At 37.6% G+C, this 24,943-nt stretch overlaps 1 protein-coding gene across 2 annotated transcripts in view; it reads left to right on the top strand.

Moving 5' to 3' along the window:
* The window catches only part of CDH8 (cadherin 8), a 513,100-nt gene that overhangs the window by 415 nt on the left and 487,742 nt on the right, over nt 1–24,943 (top strand). For both annotated transcript variants that reach the window (XR_011972824.1, XM_072635913.1), the window contains exon 2: nt 16,434–16,884. Coding sequence is in view for 1 of the 2 variants with exons in the window: in XM_072635913.1 (XP_072492014.1) it covers nt 16,633–16,884 (252 nt within the window). In the remaining variant the exon portion in view is untranslated. The remainder of the gene's footprint in view (nt 1–16,433; nt 16,885–24,943) is intronic.

Genomic DNA, 24,943 nt, shown 5'->3' with positions numbered 1-24,943 from the left:
TGCCCGGCACCCCCAACCTACCCCATTTCTGTTGGCTTTCTTATTTAATCCGAGACACCTCGGGGGTGCTTTCCATGGTACATGCAGGGGCTGCAGCCACACATTGCCATGCATTGCCGTTCCCGTGCAGAGAATAGCAAGCACTCAGCAGCCGGCTATGGAATCACTGGGAGACAAGGAACAGAGGAGCCAAGAGAGGGGAAGCCCCATACCCTCCCCCCCCCCCAACTTTCCCCCTGTCTACGGCACACGCTGCTCCCACTTACTTCCCCCGGAGGTGAGTAAACCCGCAGCGGAGAAGAGCCTCTGGCCGGGGCTGGAAGGGAAGCTGCGGCTGGAAGTCATCTGAGGAGCGGGGTTTTCCCACAAGTGGCATCCCCGCTCCCGTGCCCGAGACTCGTGGGGCGACGCGGTGCCCACCTGAAACTTGGCTGCGGTCCTCAGCGCGGGCGCCCGGACTAGAGGAAGGGACCTCAGCTTCTTTCACCATTCTGGTCGCAGACCTGGGGGCTAACGGGTTAAAACGTCACCCCAGTGCATTGAAAGAGAAAATAGCCTATCTTGACCACTTCACATCTCAGCCTGGATCTTTCCCCATTCCATCCTCAGCCACAGCCACTTCTCTCGCTTCCCAGGGCTGTGATGAGGGCTCAGATTCGGATCCCTCAAGGCAGCGCAGTGCCAAAGCCAGGGTCACGCCGCCAGCTGCCCCTTCTTTAGGGCGCACTGAGGCACCATCTCCGCCAGGGTAGGGCCACCCCCTCAGGAATAGAAAGGCGCAGCCCCCTGCAGAGATTGGGGAGGAGGATGGGGTGGAGAGAGAGCTAGTGGCTAACGGGCAGCCCAGCATTCCGGCTGGAGCGCGCTAGAGCTCTGCCCCGACTTGGGAAGCTAACCTCCGAGCCCGGCTGAGCCCCGGAGCGGCACCAGCCTTCAACGCCAAGGGAAACCTGGGGGCTACTCGGGGGCTTCCTCCCAGAGAGAGCTCTTTGCCAAGGGGGAGCTAGAGAAGGTCTGGAGCGAGTCATAGCCCCCTCCAAGACTTAGAAAAGAGGGCGCTTTTTTGTGGGTGTTTTCCTGCATATATGTATGTATGTATGCCAGTATGTGCACGCCGAGTGTGTGTGTAACAGGTTTAGTACAATGGAGCCCATATCTCCAGTGTTAAAGCCAAGGCTGAGAGACAGAGAAAACGTGCAACCAACACGGATGCCAACAGGTACCCAAGACTTCCTCTCCCCTTCCCAGAATTAAAGCTACCTCCCCTCTTCTCTCCTATACGGTAGTCACAGCTATAACTTTGACTAGAGCGGACCTTCAACAATTGGTAAGTGGATAGGCACATAAATGACTAGCCATTTGCATCCATGGGGTATGGATGCCAGATGTTTGCTTGGGTTGCTGAATGTAAGAAATCAAACAACATTAATTGTTTATTGTTGCAAACGTATAACATTAGTCCTTAATGGAAAAGCAAGCTGGCAGCTGCTCACTTTAGCGCCAATTAAAGGATATAGCTGATAATGAAGGGAGCAGTGGACAAAGGAGGCTTTCAACTTTATCATCCTCTTGTGAAGATTCTGAAAGAGTTTCTCCCTGAATAGCAACGATCAGAAATACCTCCATATGACTGACATTTGAGGAGAGTCCACACAATCAGATTCACAGTCCATTTCCCGACGCTAGCTAACCAATAAATGGTTGCTTTAGATGGAATTATCTGAAGTTAAGCCAGGTTGGAAAAATTAAGATGTATGCATATGTGTATGTATGTATATGTGGGTGTACCTGTGTATGCATATCTTTGTATTCATATAGCCTAAGTAATCCAAACCTCAGATAGCTGTTAAGAGCTGGTATTTGTTTTTTTGGTTTTTGCAGTCCAGGAGTCTCATCCTTCCCATCCTTCCCTTACACAGCCTCATCTCCTGGCTTCATGATAGGAGCTTTTCAACAGGAAAACTATAGGTGGGAGATAGATATTTAGGCAATATTCAAGTATAGGATTGTCTCTCCATTCATACTCAAGGCTGTACCTCACTGAATGTAAAATGAGCTATATCTCTCTATTCTAAACACAGCTGGAATTTTTGCCTGGTCATTCATTTAGTGAACTGTGCCCCATTTCTGGGCTTAAATGCAGCACAAAGGGTTTTCAAAGATCACATTTAGAATTTTTCTTTTTGGGGGGTAGTGTGTTGGAAAGACTCATACATTAAAAGAGACTGTGAGAGCTGTTATTTTCTGAAAGAACTTGTCCCTTAATCCTCAGACAACTAGCATTCCTTCTTTCAACCTAACCTCCCTGGAACCTGGAGCAGGAAGAAATTTGGGGGAAATCCCTAATTTAGCAAAATATCTGAAACACAGTAATTTCACTCTGACATTCTATTTCTTTGGGTCTGAAGCCCCTTAGCCTATAGGTACTTCATGTTGGAAAGATCAAGTGTATTAAATCATTTTGACCTTGGTGGGAAGTGGGGGGAGTTGGGAAGGAGAGAAGGAAGGAAAAAAACCCTTTATAACAACCTGAAAAGAAATCCTAAGTCTCTCTCTGGTTACTGCATGCCCAGCATACCATAGTATCTTCACTATTCTTGCCCCTTAATACCTATGGAAGGATTGTTGGAATGGCCCCGTTCACATTTAAAATTACTTCTTTGTATTTTATGACAAGAAAAGGAAAGACAACCTCTAACAATTTATGAATGGGCTGAACTTTGAGTTATAATAGTCATGCTATAGCTAATGTTCTGGAGAACTGTAACCAATTCCAGGTGAATACATCAGAGTGATCGACTCTGCATTATGGGCTTTCCCCCATCAATGATCTTACTCTAGGTTGAATTGTGAACATAGTAAAAGACCTTTATATGCCTAGCCTTAGGCTTCAGAGCTTTAATTCTCCACATAGATACTGTAAAACTTTTTAAATTCACCTTTTAGCATTACAGGTACTCCCACTAAACCCTTGAAGCCTTATGAGAATATAAGCTGCTGGAAATATACTGATGGTATGGTAACCCTATTTAAGTACCTAAATGTCATCTCTGAAGGGAAACACTTTAGCCCCCCCCCCCCAAAAAAAAAAGAAAAGTAACTTTCAGTAAGTTGGTCTATGGCAGTATTGTCAAGAAATAATATTTATCTAGAGCGGCTCCTCAGGGAATAATGGTTGAGCATGAATTAAGTATTTGATAAACACATAAAGAAACTAAAAATCATGATTGGGTAAATGAGGTAACCGTTTCTGAAGGAGAATTGTATGAAAGGTTGGGGCATACATGATGATACTTGAAATTCGTATAGCACTCTGAGGTTTACAAAGCCCTTGCCTCACCATGGCCTTGTGAGGTAGGTTTTCAACATTATTATTATTATTTCCATTTTATAGATGAGGAAACTGAGGCTCAGAGAGGGAAACTGCATTTCCCATTTTCATGTAGTTGGTAAGCTTCAAAATCAGGACCTAAACCGAGATGATCTGGCCCCACATGCAGACCTTTCTCTTACAACAAGATGCCTCTATAGAGACCTGTTCACCCTATATAAACCACGTAGTCTTTCATCTTAGACTACACATTACCTTTTTAGGATTTGGACCTCCCAGACAATAACACTAATTATTGCAGCAAAGAAACACCTTCACCTTTAGAAACACATGTAATGATTCAACTAAGGAAATTGTTCTTGACTGCTGGGACTTTCAAGGTAAGTATGGTTTTGCTGTTGGGGAAGAGAAGTCCAATTCAAATGGCAAAGTAAATCTTCATCTCTGACTTTCAAACCTGTATCAATATGTTCTGATTGTAGTGAATTGAAAGGTTTTTGTTTAATGGTCCTCATTTTCCTATGCCTTGTTGCCATAGAAAAGGTAGCATAGTTTGCAGCTTTATCCACATACCTATTTGAGGAAATTTAGCCTTTCAAAGCTTTGGTTGTGTCCAGAAAAATGACATTCAAATTTACATTTCCACTGTTCTTTCCCAGGCCTTCAACATAGTTTTTAGTTTGACAAATGGAGGCAAAGGAGCAAGCACAGTAGCTTTGCAATTACTGGTGCAATTGGAGTTTGTAAGGCTTCCTTTAGAATATATTGTACTCATTGGGCTCCAAATATGCACTTTAGCCACTTTCCATTTTGTCAAAAGTTAAGTATGTCCAGGAGGGGAGGAAAACAGACATATCCCTCTACACTTTCATGCTCCTCTGGAAGAGATTCACTTTGTTTCTGAATATGGAAGAGAAAGAAGCCTTTGAAGAATTAGTGTTTGGGGTACTATTGCTTATAAGAGGGAGCATGGATGTATCCATCCATCCATCCATCCATCCATCCATCCATCCATCCATCCATCCACCTACCTTTCTTTCTATCTGCCTACTTGTCTATCTATCTATCTGTACTATCTGTATCTATCTGTCTTTCTGTCTGTCTCTTTCTATGATCTGTCTCACTATCATCTGTCTCTCAATATTTCTATCTTTTGGTTTAGCAGTCTTCTATGTATCTACCTCTGTGTATCATCTAGCTAGCTAGCTGTAGTCTATCATCTATGCATTCACCAATCTATCTATGTACCTATCATCTGTCTATTTCCCTCTCTCTCTCTCTCTAGGCAATTCCTTGAAAATATTATTGGACGAATCACTCATTCCATAAGTGATTTGTGTCCTAGATTCTTATCTGATCTTCTTGCCATTATGCCAGTCTAACTAAGATGATTGAAACTAACCCTTTCTTGTCCTTTTATTGTTTTTGTAACTCAAGGCAAGCTCAGAAAATTAGGATTGCCTAGGTAGATTGCAGATTTGCTCCAGCAAATAAATGCCTGTTTGGGGTGGGGTGATGATAAAAAGCAAGCTTGATTTTGGGGAGATAAAACCACCTTTGGAGTAGTGGGGTTTAATTAGCCAAAAGGTTATTAGCCCTTTATCCTTTCATTCTCAGTGAAAGTTATCATGAGAACTATATTGCTTTTGAACTGTGGGCTCCTGCCTCTGGGATCCTGTTTCAAATATAACCAAGGAGAGAAAATTAGTTGAACCTGGCAACTTCAAAAGGTCAGAAAAGAAATAAGTTTAAGGGATGTCATTTAGTTATTTCCCCCATATGTTGTTGCAAACTAAATCTTCACTGTCATTGTGTGCCCCAAAACTGTTGCCATTAAGGCTTCCTTTTGGTGAGACATGAACTTTTGTTTTCAGATTAAAAGGCCACATGTAGTTTCAAGCCACAAACAACATCCTTGACTTTGACTTTTAACTTGCCTTATGTCAACGTTAAATATGTAGGCAGAGAAATATAATTTCATTTCTAATATAAGTTGCTTCTAAGCAAGCAAATAATTTTCTTGGGAAGAAATTTCAGGTATTGAAAAAGGAGTTGGTAACCTACCAACAGATCGGTAAAGATACCATTACTTCCCCTTACTTAGTAGCTCATGAATATCCAGTAACCTCTATCTCAACCAGGGAAACTTTGGGAGTTTTTCCATGCTATATTTTCTAAAGTCTATGGATATATTTTTCCTCTCCGTATAACTTGTTTTTTTTTTTTTTTTACTCATCTTATGTACAATTAATTTCCCTCTCCTATTCCCTAAACTCATCTCTATCTCTTTAAAAGTGGAATGGGAATTTTATAATTACATAATCCAGATAGAGTCTACTAAAAGTAAGTGGATATTAGAGACTACACTGGCATAAAGGAAAGCTATTGAGCTCCATGTGTGTGGTCCTAAGTTACATTGGCAAAAAGAAAAATGATGTACCTTTACCTCAGTGTACAAGAAAAACCAAACAACTTGAGACATGACTGATTTTCCTGTTCATGACAATGTCTTCTGGGTTAGCTTCCTCTACTACCACCCCTTCCCCTACACATGCATATTTTTTATCTTCAGCAAAAAAAAGTTTACTTTAGGTGCATGTATATGAGTTAAAACTTTGAGATTTTTGGAAACTGTCATGTTGCTGGGCATTGATCTAAATCATCAGAACTGTCCCTAAAACACCAAAAAATCAAACAAAAACAAGAAGAGAAACAAAATTCTCAGTCCTCTAAGAAGTGGTTTTATTTTTCCTTGTTTAAAATAGTTTAAAGATGTTTGAACACCCATGTAAACTATGATTTTTTCTCATTATTTTTATAGGTTGAATGCCTTATTATTATTTGCAACTGTTGTTAGATAAAGAACTTGTTTTCATATCTTTTTCTCTTTGTAGGTAAATAAGTATATAACAAAGATATTGTACAAATTTTTGATATGCCTGAAAATTAACAATATAGAAAGTGTCCAAAAATAATGCCAGATGAATTTATGGGAGTCAAGGGCGGGTAGAATGACATATTAGCTTCAGTAAATGAATAGTTCTTTTTATTCAGACAGAGTAATCTCTGTAATCCTTTTAGTATTCAAGTTGTGACATGGAATTATGTTGCAGTTCACTCATAGGACAGCTACAAATAGGAAAGAAGATGATTTTCTATTTGCAAATTTCGGCTTGGAAGAGAAATACTGAGCCTCTTCCTTTCTCTACAAAAGTGTGGCTGGGTACCTTTGATAAAATCACTTAACATCTCTGTGTCTGGTTTTGTTTTGTTTTTTTTTCCCTGTCTTTAAAGCAGGGATATTTTCCCCCTTGAGATGATTCCATTTATAGGTATTTTGATGGGAGGTGCAAACACACCAGCAGAGGCCTTGATAGTGTTTCATTAACATGATTTCTATGAAAAGAGAAAATACTGTTTTAGAACCTCTCCAAACAAATTTCTTTCCCTATTTGAAGAGTGCTTTCTGTGTGATACCTCAATATTATTTCTAACAAATGATTTACCCATAATTTTTCCTATAGGTTACCAGAATATGTAGGTGGTATTTTTCAAACTAGAAGCATTTGTTTAAAGAAAATAATTATAGGTAACTATGTTTGTAAGGATAGTGACTAGTCAACATTACTTAATAATGAAGATGTTAACTCAATATATTAGAATTTGTACTTCATTTCAAGCTCAATACCTGACTGTTTGACCCAGGATAAGTAATTTAACTGGCTTGGAAAGGTTCAGCATCGATAATAATAGTGAATGAAACTATAGTTTTATCAGTATAGGGAAATTCCAGGTGAGGTAACATTAGCCTTTTATCAGTACAGCTCAGTACTTTTTCTGTAGCTTAGAGACGTAGAAAACTGCCTAAACCACAAAGAGATTAAATAAATCGTTCAGGGTCAGATAGCCAATATGTGTCAGGTGGGATCTGAACCTAGGTCTTTCTGGCTTTTAGACTGGTTCTCTGTCAGTCAATTAGCATTTATTCAATGCCTACTACATACCAAACTCTTGCTAATAAGCACTAGGGATATGAAGAAAGTCAAAAGAAAGTCTTTACTCAAATTAAGCTAAGAGTCTAATGGGGAAGACAACATGCAAACGCTACATACAATTAAGACATATACGGGATATGTTGGGGATAATCTCAGAGGAAAGGCACTAAGATTAAAGAGGACTTCGAAACACTTCTTGCAGAAGGTAGGACTTTGGCTGAGGCTTGAAGGAAGCCAGGAGGCAGAGATGAAGAGGGAGAGATTGGTGCAGGCATAAAGGAGAGTCAGTGAAAATGCTCGGAGTAGAAAGATTAGTTTTGTGTGTGAAAACAGTAAGAGCAAGGAGACAGGTAACACTGGATCACAGGATCCCTGGAGGGGAGGAAAGTGTAAGAAGACCAGAAAGGTGGGAAAGAGCACTACCCATTATTCCCCTCTGCCTCTGGGACATAAATAAAAGGAAGCAGTAGTACTGACTTCTGTTTCCCAGAATAAAATTAATTAAATTCATAAAGAATGCTGAATTCTTTAGAACAAAAGTATCATATACTAAATCTCTGGTTGTTGAGATACACAGAGGACTTGTTTATGTTTTTTGCCATTGAACTTTCCTTTAAGAGATGGTGTGACATAGAAGAGAGTATTGTACTTGGGGTCAGGAAATCCTGGGTTCAAATCCCATGAATCTGGACAAATTGCTTATTGAGTTTCAGTTTCTGCATCTATAAAATGAAGATGACCTCATGGGATTAATGAGGAGCTTAATTGATATGACGTATGTAAAGCTCTTTTCAGATTTTAAAGCATTATGTATATGTACACATGTGTGATTATTACCTGGACCATTGATCTTGTGTTTTAATATTTAGGGGATGCATCATATATGCATCTTTCCTCTGACCAAAAGGAACTTTGGATTTGTTAGCACTTTTGTAGAGAGAGGAGAGACTAAGAAATCAGGTTAATGTATAGAACTTTGGATATCTTGTAACTATTTGTAATACTGGTTAACTTTCTTTAAGTCATGAATTTGATCACAAATTTTTGAATGTAAGCCAATCATGCATATGATGCGATTTCTTTTAGATTCATTTTGGATTACTATACACATAGGCATACGCACAGGGGGCGTTTAGTGGATAGGGTGCATGTCCTGGAGTCAGAAAGACCTGAGTTCAAAGCCAGTCTCAGACACTTACTAGCTGTGTGACCTTGAGCATGTCATTCAACTTCTGTTTGCCTCAGTTTCCCCACCTGTAAAATGGAGGCTATAATATAGCACCTACTTTGCAAAATTGTTGTGAGGCTAAAATAACACAATATTTGTAAAGTATTTAGCACAATGCCTGGAGGATACTAGGTGCTATTTAAATATGTGTGCACAGACATTTGCAATGTACTATTGTATAATTATAATGATAAATATCAATCCAAATAATTATTAAACTAATTACTGAACAATTATTGAGTTAACTATTCATTATAATAATTATCATTAATACTAATACTATATATTAGCTATATATTTATGTATAAATTATATATATGGAATTTTATTTATTATATAATGTTCTATCACACAGATTTATGCCTAATGGAAACTAGTCAGTAAAATCAAGATTGCAATAGAAAAAGACTTGGTTAAACTAATTAATTGAATTAAAGACTGATAAATGTAAGAACAGTCTTCTGGGTGCTAATTGGAGAATTTAGGTGAAAAGTATATTCATTTATACTGATTTGGAGCTATGCTTCTGATTTTTGGACCATGATTTTGAAAATGTGATACAGAGTAGGGAACATCAAATATCAAGTGTAGAATACAGCTGAAGGGGACTTAGACTTTATAAAGTAATTCAGTATATAGCTCATAGACAACATTTTGAGTTCATGAGTTAGAAGAATTTACCTCTTTAGAAAGAGTGATACATCTAGGGGTACAGGCTGATTGCTTCTAACTCTAATAAAATAAAGTAGCCTTTGCAAATTTGGAAAGAACATAGCAGCTGTGGTGAAAGGCAGTACAGTACAGGAGGGGGTGGAGAGAAAAAAAGCCAAGAATGTGTTGTCCAAATAAATAAATCCCTCCCCATCCTGCAGTCAGACATGAAACCAGCCTGAGTTTTGTTGTCAGTACAACCAACAATGGTGAGAGAAGAAATCGCTAAGGGTTTTCAAAAGGGACATTGGTACACTTCAGTAAGCCAAAGGCAAGCAAAAATAAAATTCCCGCTTTTCTGATATTAACAACAACAAGAACAACAAGAAAGAAATCAAACTTCTTGAGCGTCATAAGGTTTACAAAACATTTTCCTTACAATTGTCTTGTAGGATAGAACATTTGAACTTTATTCTCTCTTTGCACATGAAGAAAATGAGAATCATTGACTTGTCCAAGAAAGGAAGCAAGAAGAAAAGGAAGGGAGAAAGGAAAGGAGGGAATAAGGGAGGCAAAAAAGGAGGAAGGAAGGAAGAAAAGAAGAAAGGAAGGGAGAAAAAAGGGAAGAAGGAAGGGAGATGAGAAGGGAGGAAAGAAAGAAGAAAGGGAGGAAAAGGAAAGGAGGATTAAAAGAAGGAAGGAAAAAGAAAAGCGCTTATATGACAAGTTCTTTGCAAATATTAGGAAGGAGGAAAGGAAATATCACCTACTATGTGCTAAGCCTTTTGCAAATGTTATCTCATTTCATCCTCATAACTACCCTGTCAAGGAGTTGCTATATTTTTTTTTACTCCCATTTTATGGTCAAGAAAACAAAGATAGATCGTTTCCAAGAACAGAAAGTTAGAAATAATCACCATTCTATCTCAAAGCCTCAGAGGACTCCAGAGATTATGAACTACACTCCTCTTTACCTCTGAGAAGACAAGGGAAATTTTACTTTTTACAAAAATGTAAAGATCAATGAGAGTACAGAAGAAAGTGGGTTTTGCATGTGTTTCTGTAGATGATAACAAGATAAGAAGCAATGATATGTTGAATGGGTCTTTGGAGAGGACTGGGCTCTGAAGGATTAGCAGTGCTTTTATTTAAGGAACCACTGACATAAAATTCTCTTTGTATCAGGACAGGCAAAAAAAAAGTTAATGTGATCTTGGACTGCATTACCAGAAACAGGGTGTAGGAGAAACAAAAGTGATCTCTCCATTGTACTTTGCCTCAGTCAGACAAAATTTTAGTGTTGAGAGTTGGAAGGACCTCAGAGATCCTCAAGATCAACTCCATCGTTTTAAGCCACGAGAAAACTGTTACTCAGTGGAAGTTAAATGAATCTCCCAAGTTCACACAGTCCCTCATTAGAGGTAGGATCTGAAATCAGATCTTTTATTCCACATTCAGTGCTCTTCTTAATGTCTAATCTCTGCTTCCACCTGGGATTTTTTATTCAGTTTAGGGTGTCACATTTTAAATTCAGAATTGTGTGCAGAGTACAATGACCGATCTTGCAAGGAGATTGGAAATCGTGCAAAATACAGAACTGGTTTTGTTCAATCAGGAGAAAAGGAGACTGAGAAAGGATTTAAGTATTTAGACTCTTTAAATATTTAAAGTCTGTGATATAGAAAAAGGGGTTAGATTCGTTATGTTTTATCAACAAAGACCAAACTAAAACCAGTGGGTCTTCATTTTAGAGGCTGATTTGGGGTAGACATACAACTAAATCTATTGGAAAGGAAAATGGTTCCTCCAGTGAAGGAAGTGAAGAAGGAGGTAAGAGTCACCATCACTCAGGGTCTCCAAGGGGAGACTGGATCATTACCTGATAAAGATGCTGTAGAAAAGGAATTCCATTTCATGTATTGGTCAGACTCAGTGGGTTCTGAAGTTGCTTCCGACTTTCATATTCTCTGTGAAAAGTGGTCAATAATCTCCAATAAAAGTACAATTTTCTGTCACCTTTAATAATTTAATGTATGAAGTTTCGAAGTACCAATACAAATCTGCTTTAAACTTAAAAGTTTAATGGATTGGAGTCTCTAATTCACATTGTTTGTGAAGCTGATGGGCCAGTATTTTTAAATAAAGGCACAAACAAATCAAGAATTGACTAAATTCACCTTAACAAAATGTTGGGGTCAGCAGACTTAGCAGAAGCCTATAATAAGAAGCTTCTACAAAAGAGTAATGAAGGAAAAATGGGATTCACATAAATTGCCCTAGAGAGGATGAAGTTCTTAAAGTGAAGTCTAAACATATCCCACTGTGTAGGAATTCTAAAGAGACTGTATAATCTCCTCCTTTCACTATCAGGGTGTGAATCAATGTTGTAGCATTATAATAAAGTGGATTACTTGGCCAGACAAACATATTGTGGTTGGAAAAATCTAAAAATAAATTGATTTTTTTTTCTGCCAAACTTTTATGACCTTATTCAATTTATTTCTCATTGAGTATAGGTAAGCAGTTTATATGTTCAACTACTTCTTAGAAACTTTATTAATTCTGATAACAGACCTTTCGCATTTCCTTATCTCTCATGAAACCATGCAAGGTTATCATCTAATCCCCCCAAAGCATTAATTAGTGCTTTTGGTAATGACTTACAAAAATAGAACAAACAAATAAATACATGAAAAAACACAAACAGTGGCTTTCTGGGGCTGGAGAAAGTGTAAGAAGACTTCATAAACTCATATTTTTAAGTCAGAAAGCATATACTGTGTGTCATGTAGTCTGACAACCTCATGTTTTATAGCAGGAAGTGAAGGTCCAGGTGGAGGTAAAATGGCTTAGTCCATTTCCCTCAATTTTATGATAGGACATCTCCTTCAGAGCAGTCATCTCTGATGCTTAGTGCGCCTCCGCCGTTTATTAACTTGGGCAAGTTACTTTCTGTCTTTGGGCCTCAGTTTCTTTATCCAAAAAATGAGTAAGTTGGAGTCACCATCTGTCTCTAAGCTTAAATTTCTTCATCTATATAATGAGGAGGTTTGAGTTCTTTTTCCTCCTTCAGCCTCAGTTTCTTCACCTTTAAAATCAGAGGGCTGAACTAGATGATCTCTCTAGAGCTTTTCCAGCTCTGACATTCTGGGAGGTTGTAATTGTCACTATTAAATCTTATCTTTCTTAACAGCTCAGCCTCAATTCATGAAAGTCAAGTTCTTCTTTGCTATGATGGTATGTGTGGGAATGAGGTCACATCAGCTAGCAATGCAATTCCCTCAAGTGCTTGAAATAATGCAGATGGGAGAGATACTGTCACTGATGGAGTCCCAAATGTGACAGCACTTACACTGAGTAAATACTATTGAAATGATTGCCCCAACTTATTAAAGGATTCCAGTGAGCCAGGGGACATGAGCTCTTATTGGAGTGCAGTCAAACTAGCTGTATGTTGTTGGATAAGTCGCTTAAACCTTCAATTCATTTATCTGTAGAAATAAGAGGTTTGAACTACATCAGGCACTCCCCAATCTTTTTGTGAGGGAAAGCCACTTTTTAATTCCTCTCAGTGTCTTGCAATCACTGCAATGTGAGGGAAATTAATCAGAACGATCCTAGGCTACGTGGGGAGACACTTTCTAACAGCAGTGACTCCTTCACCAATGGAAACCCTGGGGAATCCAGGGTGGAAACAGAAGCATGGCAGTAGCAACTAGAACAGAATTCTACTTAGAATGGCTTTGAAATTTACAAATGCATTCTCACATACTTTTAGGGGGAGGCTCAGATGAAATGACCTTAAGCTATCTTCCTGTTCCCTCTTTCTATGATTAGTGGACAGCTGTGCTGGAAAATTCAAACTTATAAATGGATATATGCATTTGAGTATGCATGTATATAAAAGGGTGCATGCATGTTTTTGCATGTAGTTTAGAAAAACTGAAATAATATTGGACTTTTGATGAATCCCACTCTTAATTTACAGAATAGCCTTGATAATTCACTACCCATCTCTGGTCCTTGGTTTCTTTATCTGTAAAATGAAGGGCTTGGATTCGATGATATCTCAGAACTTGTACAGCACCCATACTCTTTATTCTAAGGTCCCTTTTAACTTCAGTTTGACCATTAAGGATCAGAGGCAAAGTCATGGGAGAATTTACCTCCTTACAGTTATACATTTATGGAAAATATTCAACCTATGCATAAGTGACCTGCCAGTTCTTGACATCTTCAAATGTCAGAGTCCTGGAAACCTTCAAATGATTCAAATATCTGAAACTAATATGCTTTAATTAATGGAAATGACACTACAGAAGATGTATCACTATCTGACTTGCTACTATGCCCTAAGGACTATAAATCTATGATTTGCAGTTGAACCCTACTATGTATATTATCTCCCATTGTAATGTCAGCTTTAAGGACTGTCCCACTTGTCTAATTTTACCCCAGAATTTAGCACAGTGCTCTGAATATAGTTAGTGCTACCCTAATACGTTTTTATTCATTCATTTATTCCTTCATGTGTGTTAGCATACAAGTCAGAACATTCTATGTTCTAAGGTCCCTTTTAAATCTAATATTCAACGTTCTGGATTAGGATCAAAACTGTAGCATTGTGTGGATTTTAAAATCCCTTCCCCTTTTAACATTTCATTTTCTGAGATCACTCTTTAACGCTTTGGTGGAAGATATCTTCCTGCTCTATCATTCTATGATACGATGTTCTTATTACCTCTGATGTTCTGTTTTGTGTGCTTAACACAAGGTAGTTGCTTAATAAATATCTGTTGGTCAATTAATTCTAAGGTCTCAACTTTATTCAACAGCCAAGTATATTCTAATGTCCTTTCCAATCCTGATCTGATAGACCTTATTTCAAATCCCTGCTCAACTACTTGTAGTTGAATTAATTATTTTATCTGGGACCCAGTCATTTCATCTCTTTACGCCTCAGTTCCTTTATCTCTAAAATGGGGGTATTGATATTTACATTTGGGGTCAAATAAGCATATGGATATCAATGTGCTTCGTAGCATAATCAAAACCTACACACAAGCAAAAATTTTTTTTTACTTTAAAAATAGCACATGAATTTCCTTTTAGTTCTTTAAAAATGAATTCTTAGAGTCATCTACAATAAATGGCTAGGTTGGAGTAGACTGTTCACATGCAAATCCAAGGCTATGAATTAACACCTGAAAGGAAAGGAGAGGATGACAATTGTGAATTTCAAACTTCCAATTCTCAGAAAGATAAACCACTTTCTCTGAGCTGTGCTTTGAGGGAAAAAAAGGAATGGAATGGCTAGCCCCCGGAGCTGTCTATCTTTTCTGTGAGAGGTTTGCCTTGCTTAGAGCCTCCTCAGAATGTCAGTCTTATGGATAGATCGACCCTGTGAGGTGAAAGGTACTTCAGTTCAACCTCTGAGCCCATGGGAAGAGTGACAAGAGGGGTGATTACAGTGGTCATCTTGTTAAATCAGAGACAGTGCCTTTATTTGTAGCAGAATCAGCCCTAAAGCAATCTGCTCCATTCACAAAGGTGGCTAACCAGCTCATCTAAAGGTAATGACTTTCTATCACTACATTCCTGGGTCAAATTTGAACTGGTGACCTAAAAGTGAAAGGTTCCTTATCCCATTAAGGATTCCCTGAGTCAACCAGTTCCCTATAGTTTCCTAAATAATTATCTCCACATTTAATTCAATCTAGTAGGATTTCTTCTTAAAAACTGGAGTGATTGTATATCCTATTAAAAAATGCACTCTTAGGGGGAAAGAAATATATTTTTGCCACGCAGCAGGTAAGCAAAAAAAAAAAAAAATCTATTTGACATCTCCAGTAATGGGTTTTTATTTTATTTATTTTATTTTGGCCATCCATTTCTGAATCTTCTCAGCTGAAAAAAAAACCTGCATTTTTAACACATTTTATTCCCAAAGGAAATCTTTTTTTTTTCCCTTAATTTAAATCTCCTGCTCAACTGTGCATTTAGTTTGGGAACCCTGGCATGACCTTGATTATCTCTATGTACAAACTGGACACTATAGAATTTCTTCTGGGAGCTTTCTAATTTTATTCAGTCACTATTAGTATCATAGTAGAGAGTCACATTTTATAGACTGAATTGGAGCAACTTTTAAAAATGTATGTGTGTGTGTGTGTGTGTGTGTGTGTGTGTGTGTGTGTGTGTGTGTGTGTGTGTGTGTGTGTAATAGCAGAAGATTTCAGTGTTTGGAGTTTTTCCCTTTTTCTTGAAATCACAGATGACTTTTCTTTTACTTTGACAGAACCAATCTCTTTGTCCGGTTTCCCTAATGGTAGTAATTGTTCCCATGAAAATTGGGAAATAATGTTTGAATTCTTATGAAGAAATAAGGCTACAATGGTTTCATTAACATCCGTGGAGGTTTGCATTTCAAAACCTTGAATTGATTTGTCTTCCCTGGGAAAAAATGTGAAAAGAAAATAATTCCCTATTACAGTTCTTGTTAATAAGTAGTTCATGAAGAAGAAAGATTAGACTTTAGTTGGACCCAGAGAATTAAACTATGAACATTGGGAAAAAGGCTACAAGGATGAAAATTTTAGCTCAATGTTAAGAAAAAGAAATAATTAGAACTACCCAACAGTTGACCGTCTTAATCTATGAAGGGTTATTTCTATGTCACTGGAGGTCTTTAAGCTGAGGCTTCATGACCAGAATATAAGAATTTTGGAGCTATAAAAAACCCTCAGAGGTCATCTAATCCAATCTCTGCCTGACTATGTAAGCTGTCTCTCTTTTTAAATTTGTATCCCCAGTGCCTGACATATAAGAAGATGGTAAATAAATACTTATTGATTGATCAATAATCCCTTTTACAATAACGCCCAACAAGTGGTCATCTGGGATTGACCTGAAGACCTCTCCTGAGGAAAAACTCTATTGCTTCTTTTTGTCAGCAGGTTTTAAAGGGTATTCTGGTTTAAGTAGGGCAAAGTTTGAATCCTTCCAAATGATAGGATGAAATGATAAGTCATTGTAGAAAGTTAATGCTTGCAAATTCCATTAATACGATACTAATATATATTCACTAAATACTGCTTTTCCCTGAAGAAACCGGTAAGCACTTAAACTGGCCAGTTAAAAATTTTTAGTTAATCAATTTTGAATGTAAGTGACTTTTTGTGAAGTGTTTCCATGTATTTTTTAGCTAGTATTTTCCTTATTTTGGCAGGAGTCTTCAATGACCAGGAAATCAGATGGATTGTGGTCTTCTACTCTGAGTGATTTTTATTCATGTTTCCTGTGCCATAAACGCCTGGTGGAACTGTAAATGAATGTTTGGTACCACATGATGAATTGGATGGCCAAAGGCTGGAAGCAGGCAAAATAACTATTTCATTTCTGTGGCAATTTGCTTAACTGGGGGTACAATGCCAGAACGCCTAGCAGAAATGCTCTTGGATCTCTGGACTCCATTAATAATCTTGTGGATTACTGTTCTCCCATATATTTATATGGCTCCAATGGCCCCATCTCAGGTTTTACCAAGTGGATCCAGTTTGGGACTAAATGTGGTGAGTGAAGAACAACGAATTTTGAACCGCTCCAAGAGAGGCTGGGTTTGGAATCAAATGTTTGTCCTGGAAGAATTTTCTGGACCTGAACCAATTCTAGTTGGCCGGGTAAGCTTGGTTTTTAAGATAATAGCTTACTGGTCAATCCATAGTATTTAAGTCATTGACACAAAATCAAGGTTTTTTTATTTGTTTGTTTTGTTCTGATTTAGTGGATTACCTGTTTAAAAGGGTCATTTTTAGTATTTTCTTAATAATTATAGATCACTTCAGTTGGCATGGTATTGTGCCTGCAATCCCCATCAACAGGCATTTTGAGGCTGGTGGATCTCTTCAGCTTGGGACTTTAGGATGTCAGTGGACTAAGCTGATCGGACTAAGCTGATCAGATTCCCTCACTAAGAATGGGATCAGGCTTGTGGGAAGGGAGCTAACCAGCCCAGGTAGAAATGCAGTAAGTCAGATCTTTAAGCATTAATGGGCTCACCACTGTGAGTAAACACTGTACTTCTAGTTTCAATGAGACAGGGAGATTTGATCTTGAATGATGATAATGATGATAATAATAATAATAATTATTATTAATTATAGATTACAAAGAGGAAAATTCACATGCACGGTATGATTTCCTAGCAATTTTAAGTAGAACTAAGTAACTACAAAACTTCAGCTTTGTAGTATCCAAATTACACAATACCTTGGAAATATTACTTATTTTTCCAGGTTGTATTTTATTAGCTATATTAATGGTAATAAGAACAAAAGGGAATAATAACCATATTACTAAACTCCCATTTATATAGTACTTTTCAGCTTTCACTGTTTTTCCCACAACAATCCAAGGAAGTTGGTAGTACACGTGTTATATACCTTTTATAAATGAGGCCATTTGAGACTCAAGAAGATTAAGTGATCTAAACACAGCTAACAAGTGTCAGATCTAGATTTAAACCCCAATGTGTTTTTCTTTTCCCTCTCTATTGATATATAGTCTGACCCATTTGTTCTTAATGCAATTTAATTCAAAGCCATTCATCAGGCAGTTTCTAAGTGCCTACTATGTACCCATTACTGTATCAGGCAGAAGGAACACAGACAAAAAAATGGCCCCTGACCTATAGGAGCTCATATTTTCCCTTTTCCCTAGGTAATTCCTTGTCTAAGGGTTGCATCCCTGTTCACGTGTTAGCAGTTACCTAAAATGGATAAGTTTAGGCAGGGTCCCTTCTATTTAAATCTCAACTGGGTAATGTATTTTACATGTTTAAGTACTCAGAGTCCTAGTCTGTAAAACAAAGGTGCTGGATCATCTAAGATCCCTCAGAGCTCTAAGTTCTGCAGTTTTGTTAGCAATGAGGTTGTGCCAATTTCAGAAGTAATTATAAGTAGTGGCAAAGACAGGGTTAAATGACTATGTATTGTGAGATTCACATTCTGATATTAATTTTCCTTACAGTGGGGTGCATACAGGAGGGAAAAATGTAAGATTTAGGGTAGTTTCAGAATTTTTTTTCTTCATGTTTGTGTGTGTGTGTGTGTGTGTGTGTGTGTGTGTCTGTGAATGTGTATATTTGCCTGGATAACATATAGTTGTTATCGGCCTTTTGAATCTTGTCTGGCTCCTTTTTTTTTCTTTCCCTCAGCTAGGATTGTTTTTCTCAATCAGCATTTTCTGGGCTAGAGCAGTGATCAGTAGAAGTGTGCTATCTCCTCGCCTAAATTACACGGAGCTCTGCTGGATGCCATAAATGCCAGACAGCTGCTCCGCACTGTTCTTCAATCTCTGTCCAAATGCTCACAAATCGAAAGCTCACCATGATCGGAGGTACTTTACCATGGCTTATTTTCCGATAAGTAAAATCTAGATGTGACTCCGCTGAGACCTTTCTTTGAAAGGGTATTATTTCAAAGGGCTTCAGCATCCTCATCAAAGAGATTAGTGCATTTTGAGAGTTTCATTAGGTCTTCCAACTTGATGAGGATATTAGAGTCATAAAATCTTAAGACTTGAAAAGGACATTAGTGAGCATCTTGTTCATTTTCCCCTCTGTTACCCCAAGGATTTTAAAGAGGCAGTGCGTTTCGAGAAAGAGATTTAGTTATTCTTTTGACCTAAATCAGGTGTCAGAGTGAAGGGAGTGAAGGGAAATGACAGGATCTTAAGACCTGGAAGTGGTAGGAATTCTACTAAAGATTCTTGCTCTAAAGGTCTTATTTTACAAATGAGAAAACTGAGGCTTAAAAGAGATAAATGAACTTGTCCCACAAATAATAAATGGCAGACCCCCAAACTGGTGTTTTCTGGCTTTGAATTCTATATGTTTTTCCATCACACTACAATGGACCTCAAATCCAGGTCCCCAAAAATAACTGATAGAATAATTTCCACATAGAATTATTGTTGGAATTCAAGCCAACATGAAAGTATCAAACTCTATTTTATGTGGGATTGCTAAATTAGATTAATAATGTAATCATAATTAAGATTTTCCTCAGTCAGCCTTTAGTGACAATCAGAGTCAAAACCAAGGCTGGGCAAGGTATGTAGGTACCAGGTCTAGCAAGTGAGGGGTTGCTAAGATGAGATAGGTTATAGAATTGTAAATGCAAGGGACCTTAGAGATCATCTGCTTTCTTTTACAGATGTGACAACTGAGGTACAAAGAGATTAAGTGATTTGTCCAAGGTCACACAGGTAGTATGTGTCAATAAGCATTCAAACAGATCCTCTGATACTAAATCCAACATTATCTATATTGAAAAAGGTATAATTTATATATATATTACACATTTAAAAACATATAAGAGAGTGGTGTAGGTGAGGGTCATTTTGAAAAATGATCTAGCATTTTTCCTCACATCTTCTGGGAAGATAAGAAAGGTAAAAGGAAAGAAAGAAAGAAAGAAAGAAAGAAAGAAAGAAAGAAAGAAAGAAAGAAAGAAAGAAAGAAAGAAAGAAAGAAGGAAGGAAGGAAGGAAGGAAGGAAGGAAGGAAGGAAGGAAGGAAGGAAGGAAGGAAGGAAGAAGGTGGGAGGGAGGAAGGAAGGAAGGAAGGAAGAAAGAAAGAAAGAAAGAAAGAAAGAAAGAAAGAAAGAAAGAAAGAAAGAAAGAAAGGAAAGAAGGAAGGAAGAAAAAAGAAAGAAAGAAAAGAAGAAAAAAGAAAGAAAAAAGGAAGAAAGAAGGAAAGAAAAGAAGAAAGAAAGAAGGAAATGAAAGAAGAAAGAAAGGGAAAGAAAAAGAAAGAAAGAAGAAAAGGGAAAGAAGGAACAAAAGAAGGAAAAGAGGAAGGGAGGAGGGAAGGAGGAAAAGAAAGAAGCAAGAAGGGAGGGAGAGGACAGAGAGAGGAAAAGAGGGCAGTTAAAACATACTTCCACATCAGTTACATCCAAAATTATATTTCTTATTCTACATATTAGTCTATTTTCTCTCTGTCATGAGATGTGCAGCATTCTTTCTTATCAATCCCCTGGAATCAGAGTTGATCATTTAGCCTGTTAAATTTCTTAAGTCTAGCAAAATTGTCCATTTTTATAACACTAATATTATAGTATAAATTGCTCTGTTTCATTTCATACAAGTCTGTCCATGTGCCTTAGAAATAATCTTTTCCCCCACTTCTTACAGGAAAATAGTATTTCACTGTAATTATATTTCACAAATCATTCAGCCATTTCCCAATTATTAGGCATTCCTTCAGTTTCCAGTTTTTTGCCACCACAACAGAACACTATCAGGGCTTTTTCTTTCTTTTTCTTTGATCTCTTTGGGATCTTTTAGATCTAGCAGGGCTATAGCTAGGTCAAAGTGTATACAATGCTGGTTAACTTCTTGTGCATTATTCCAAATTGCTCTCCAGAAAGTTCCACCATTCATAATCCCAGGTCTAACAAGTGGTTGAGAACAATTCTCTAACCTGCAGTTACCAAGATCTCTGTGAAATGTAACAAAAAGACTTGTTCTGGATCCATGGACAATTTGGATGAAAAACACACTTAGGTATGATAGATAATAGAAAAGAAATAAGTTGCTGTTCTTGAACTTAGCTCATATAGTAGAAGGAACACACACACACATACACACACACACACGACACATAGACCACTGACAATGTAACAGAACAGCAAATGAAGGAAAAAAAATGAAACCAAAATATATCTCTTTCTGATAGGTTATAAAAATTTTCTATGAACACTAAATAAAGTGAATTGAGCAAAGTTAGTTGAGATCAACCCTAGAATATTTGTGAGAAGTGCATTATAAGCATTTAAGAATTATTCACTGTTAGAAGAATGTTGAGGCATCCTCAGCATTCTAATTTCTTCTACTTCACAGCATTTCTTAGCCTGGTATTTTCAAATAAGGAAGAAAGAAGGAAAGAAAGGAAGCAGGGAGGAAGGATGAATGGATTGATAGATGGATAGATAGAAAGAAGGCAGGAAGGAAGGAAAGAAGGAAGGAAGGAAGGAAGGAAAGAAGGAAGGAAGGAAGGAAGGAAGGAAGGAAGGAAGGAAGGAAGGAAGGAAGGAAGGAAGGAAAGAAGGAAGGAAGGAAGGAAGGAAGGAAGGAAGGAAGGAAGGAAGGAAGGAAGGAAGGAAGGAAGGAAGGTCTGCAACTCAAAATGAAAAATGAATAGTTCTTTGCTCCCTAATCATCAGAATGCCCAGCTATCACTGTTATCATATGCTATCTCATTTGATCTTATTTGGGCTAAATCATTACATTGGTCTTTGGAGACTTTGTGAAAACGGTGACCTGGGATTCAGTAGACCTGAATTCTAGTTTGTTCTTACTGATTAATACCCATCATGATACCTGCAAAATCACATCTTTTCAGGCATATTTCCTCCTCTGTAAAAAGAAGGGATTGGATTAGATTGTTCTTTACTGATCCTTCCAACTTTCACATTCTTTGTCCTCATGGTCCATTGTTTAAGGCAACTTCTAAATGTGATACTCCGTTTTAAGATTCTTTCCAAATGTAATATTTGATGATAGCATTCTTTGTAATTTTGACATTACCCTCCCCATTCCATTGTATGTCTCCCTATGATGGAGCATTTTTACATTAATAAGGATATCTGGCATTCCTCTAATATTTTATACACTAGTGCAAATAGGGTCTTGTTTCACACATTAGAATATAGGTGCAGACAGTTTAAATGACCTATCCATGATCACACAGCCAATGATGTGTTTGTGGGAGATAGGACTTGAACTCATATGTTCTTGATTCCAGGTCAAGCAGTGCATCCACGGTGTCATTACGTTTCCAATGGGTCCATAATCATGTTCTCTCTTCATGCATCACAGACTTCTTCTTCCACTCTCACCCCTATGCTTTGCCTAAATATAGTGCTATTATGTATTCTATTTCTCAAATGAGGCATTGGCAACACAGATTTGCTCTCCAAAACCCAGATGCCCTGCCCCCATTTGTAGCCTAGGAACCCCGAATATGTCCTTGAAAGGGAGCTATCATATCTATTCATTATTAGTTGATAAACAACAAAATAACTAGAAGTTGGGGGAATTATTCCTATAAAGCATGGCACATCCTAACCTTTTTTTATAGGAGAGTTAAATTGATTCTAAACTTGAACTTAGAGAGAAAAAAACTTTCAAACAGCACTTCAAATAATTCCTTTTTTTTTCTTCTCAAAGAAAACTGCTCTTGCACAGTTCTACTGTCGTCTTTGTGGAACTGAATTGTAGCTAAGTCAAAAATACATTTCAGGTTACTGCTTCAGAATAAGAGGCAGGCTAAGTACTTGAAGCAATATGCTTTTGGGTCCTTACACCTGCTGTAATAGCTTTTCCCCCTTCTTCTTGCATACCATTCTACTTTCCAAACTTTAATCCAATCCACCACTGAGCCTCTCCATAAGACCAAGGTGAGAAACACTTTATTTGTTTATTATCACCGAAGCAGGAATGTTTTTAAAGTGTTCTCACATAAACTATTGAGGTATTAGAGATAGAAGGTGATGGAAGTTGAGTTTCAACTTGAGGTTATATCAAGATTTTTAGTTTTATTGTTTTTTTTTAATTTGATCTCAAGAAACATGCAATATAAACTCTTTGTGGTGCGAGAGACCTTAGAACATAGGATAATAGAATCAGATGAGTTTTTAGCATATACAGCATTAGAAAGCAGTCTATGGAGTGATAGAACAGAGAGTAAAAAAATGTTAGAATGGGAAGAAACCTTGAACATCATTTAATCTTATTTCCTTTTTTGGCAGAAAAGGAAAATGAGGCCAAGAGCAGTTAGGTGACTTTTCAAGGTACTACTGCTAGTAACTGAGAGCAAATTGAACCAAATTTTCTGATTGTAAGCCCAGAGCTTCTTCCTTTCCACAAGGTTTTGCTCCCATGAATGTCCTTTACTTCCATATTGTTGCAGGACAAGGACCACAAAGAACTTGATGTAGTCTGTTTGTTTTTTCATCTTTGCCGAGCTCAGTGATTAGTATCACATAACCAACATTATTCAGCATCATTAAACTAACTAAAAGCCTTGGAGGACTGGATTTTTACCTTGTTCCCCCTATTCCTCATTACAGCTTCTCTAAAGCAGTTAAGTGCTTCTCTCCATCACTTGGTTGTTCTCCCTTTTAGTGTTAGATTAAGAATTTCCCAGACCAAAAAAGAAAATAAAGCCAACAACAAAAAAAGAGAGTCTAGTGGACACTATTTACATGGAGAAAATATGAAATGCACCACTCTAGTTAGTCATACAAATCTTTGTTCATGAAGCATCTTTGAAAACAGATAGCAGATTTATTAAGTACTGAATATATGCCAGACACAAAAACGAAGCACAAGTTACAGTGTTCAATTAAATTAAATTAAAACTCACTGGTGGCAGAGACCAATCCAAATTGCTACAAATCCTTACCTTTTCTTTTTAAATCTTGAAATGCCAGAGTTAGAAGAAATCTCAGAGGTTATTTAGTTCAACCTCCTATTGAGATGTAGTCCATGCCCCAAACATTCTCTAGTGAGTGAAAGTCTGGTCTTTACTCAAAGATTTTTACTTATGGGGAAGTCATTCCTTCAGTTAGGCAGCCCATGTGCCACTTTTGGACAGGTCTAATTGCTAGGAAGGTTTTTTTTTTTTCCTCCTTTGATGTTGAGCTGAATTTGGCTTCTCTGAAACTTTCTTCAACGGCTTTTTAGTCTTGCCCTCTGGGGCCAAGCAGAACAAGCCTAATCTCTTGTAATAGAAAACTAGAAATATTATTTTATCACTTTCAAATATGTACAGTAACTCAAACTAGGTTAAAGGAATGTTTCCTATTAAATGTGGTTTAATTGATAGATGGGGATGCTTTCAAAAGAGCCTTCATTAATTGTTATAAATAGAAATGAGGATTTCCAAAAAAGTGTGAACACAATTTGTTCTCTCAAGTATTTTGAAGGTTCCCCTGCAATTGTGTTTATACTATTGACTTTAATTTCTGGGAAAGAAAAACTTATCAGAAAAATGTTAAATGATGGCTCAGTCCTTGTCCAAATTATCACAAGTTCAAAAGCCATGGAATATAAATTGATGAAGCGTTTCTCCATACATGAATGAATATATATGCAAGATATATGAAATGCAGAATTCTTTTTTTAAATGACCGTCTTAAGGGCTTAACAACATTTTATTAATGGAGTCAAGGGGGGAAAAGCAAAGTTCCAAATCCCTTTCTGCTCCAGCCCAACTCCATAAAATCTACTGGAATAACTGAAGAAGAAGAAGCAGGGGGAGGGGCGGGGAAGACATACATTCTGTGTCTTAACATCTGAAGAGTTGTCATGTGGAAGAGAAAGTAGGTTAGTTTTATTTGACCCTTATGGTTAGAACTATAGAGAGACATACTTAGCTCACTTTAGGGGGAAACATGCTAACAGTTAGAACTGCCCAAAATGGGTGGCTTTCAGATTTGGAGAGGGTGGGAGTGGGGAGGGGCTCTACTAGAGTACTGCTTACTAAGGAATGGTAGAAAAAGATTCATACCTCTGGTAGACAGTTTGATTACATGACCTTTTAGGTTCTTTACCTCTCAGAGGAACCCTGATTTTACCCACCACCTAGCTCCAGATGCAGCTGAATGTTGCCCCCTTGGAATTCAGAACCTTCTTATTCTAAACTCTTTTCTTTCATTATTCTATCTCTCTC

The sequence above is a fragment of the Notamacropus eugenii genome, chromosome 1, assembly GCF_028372415.1.
Source record: "Notamacropus eugenii isolate mMacEug1 chromosome 1, mMacEug1.pri_v2, whole genome shotgun sequence".
NCBI lineage: Eukaryota > Metazoa > Chordata > Mammalia > Diprotodontia > Macropodidae > Notamacropus > Notamacropus eugenii.
The sequence above is the reverse complement of the archived record's forward strand: the minus strand, read 5'-3'. Positions and strand labels throughout refer to the sequence as shown.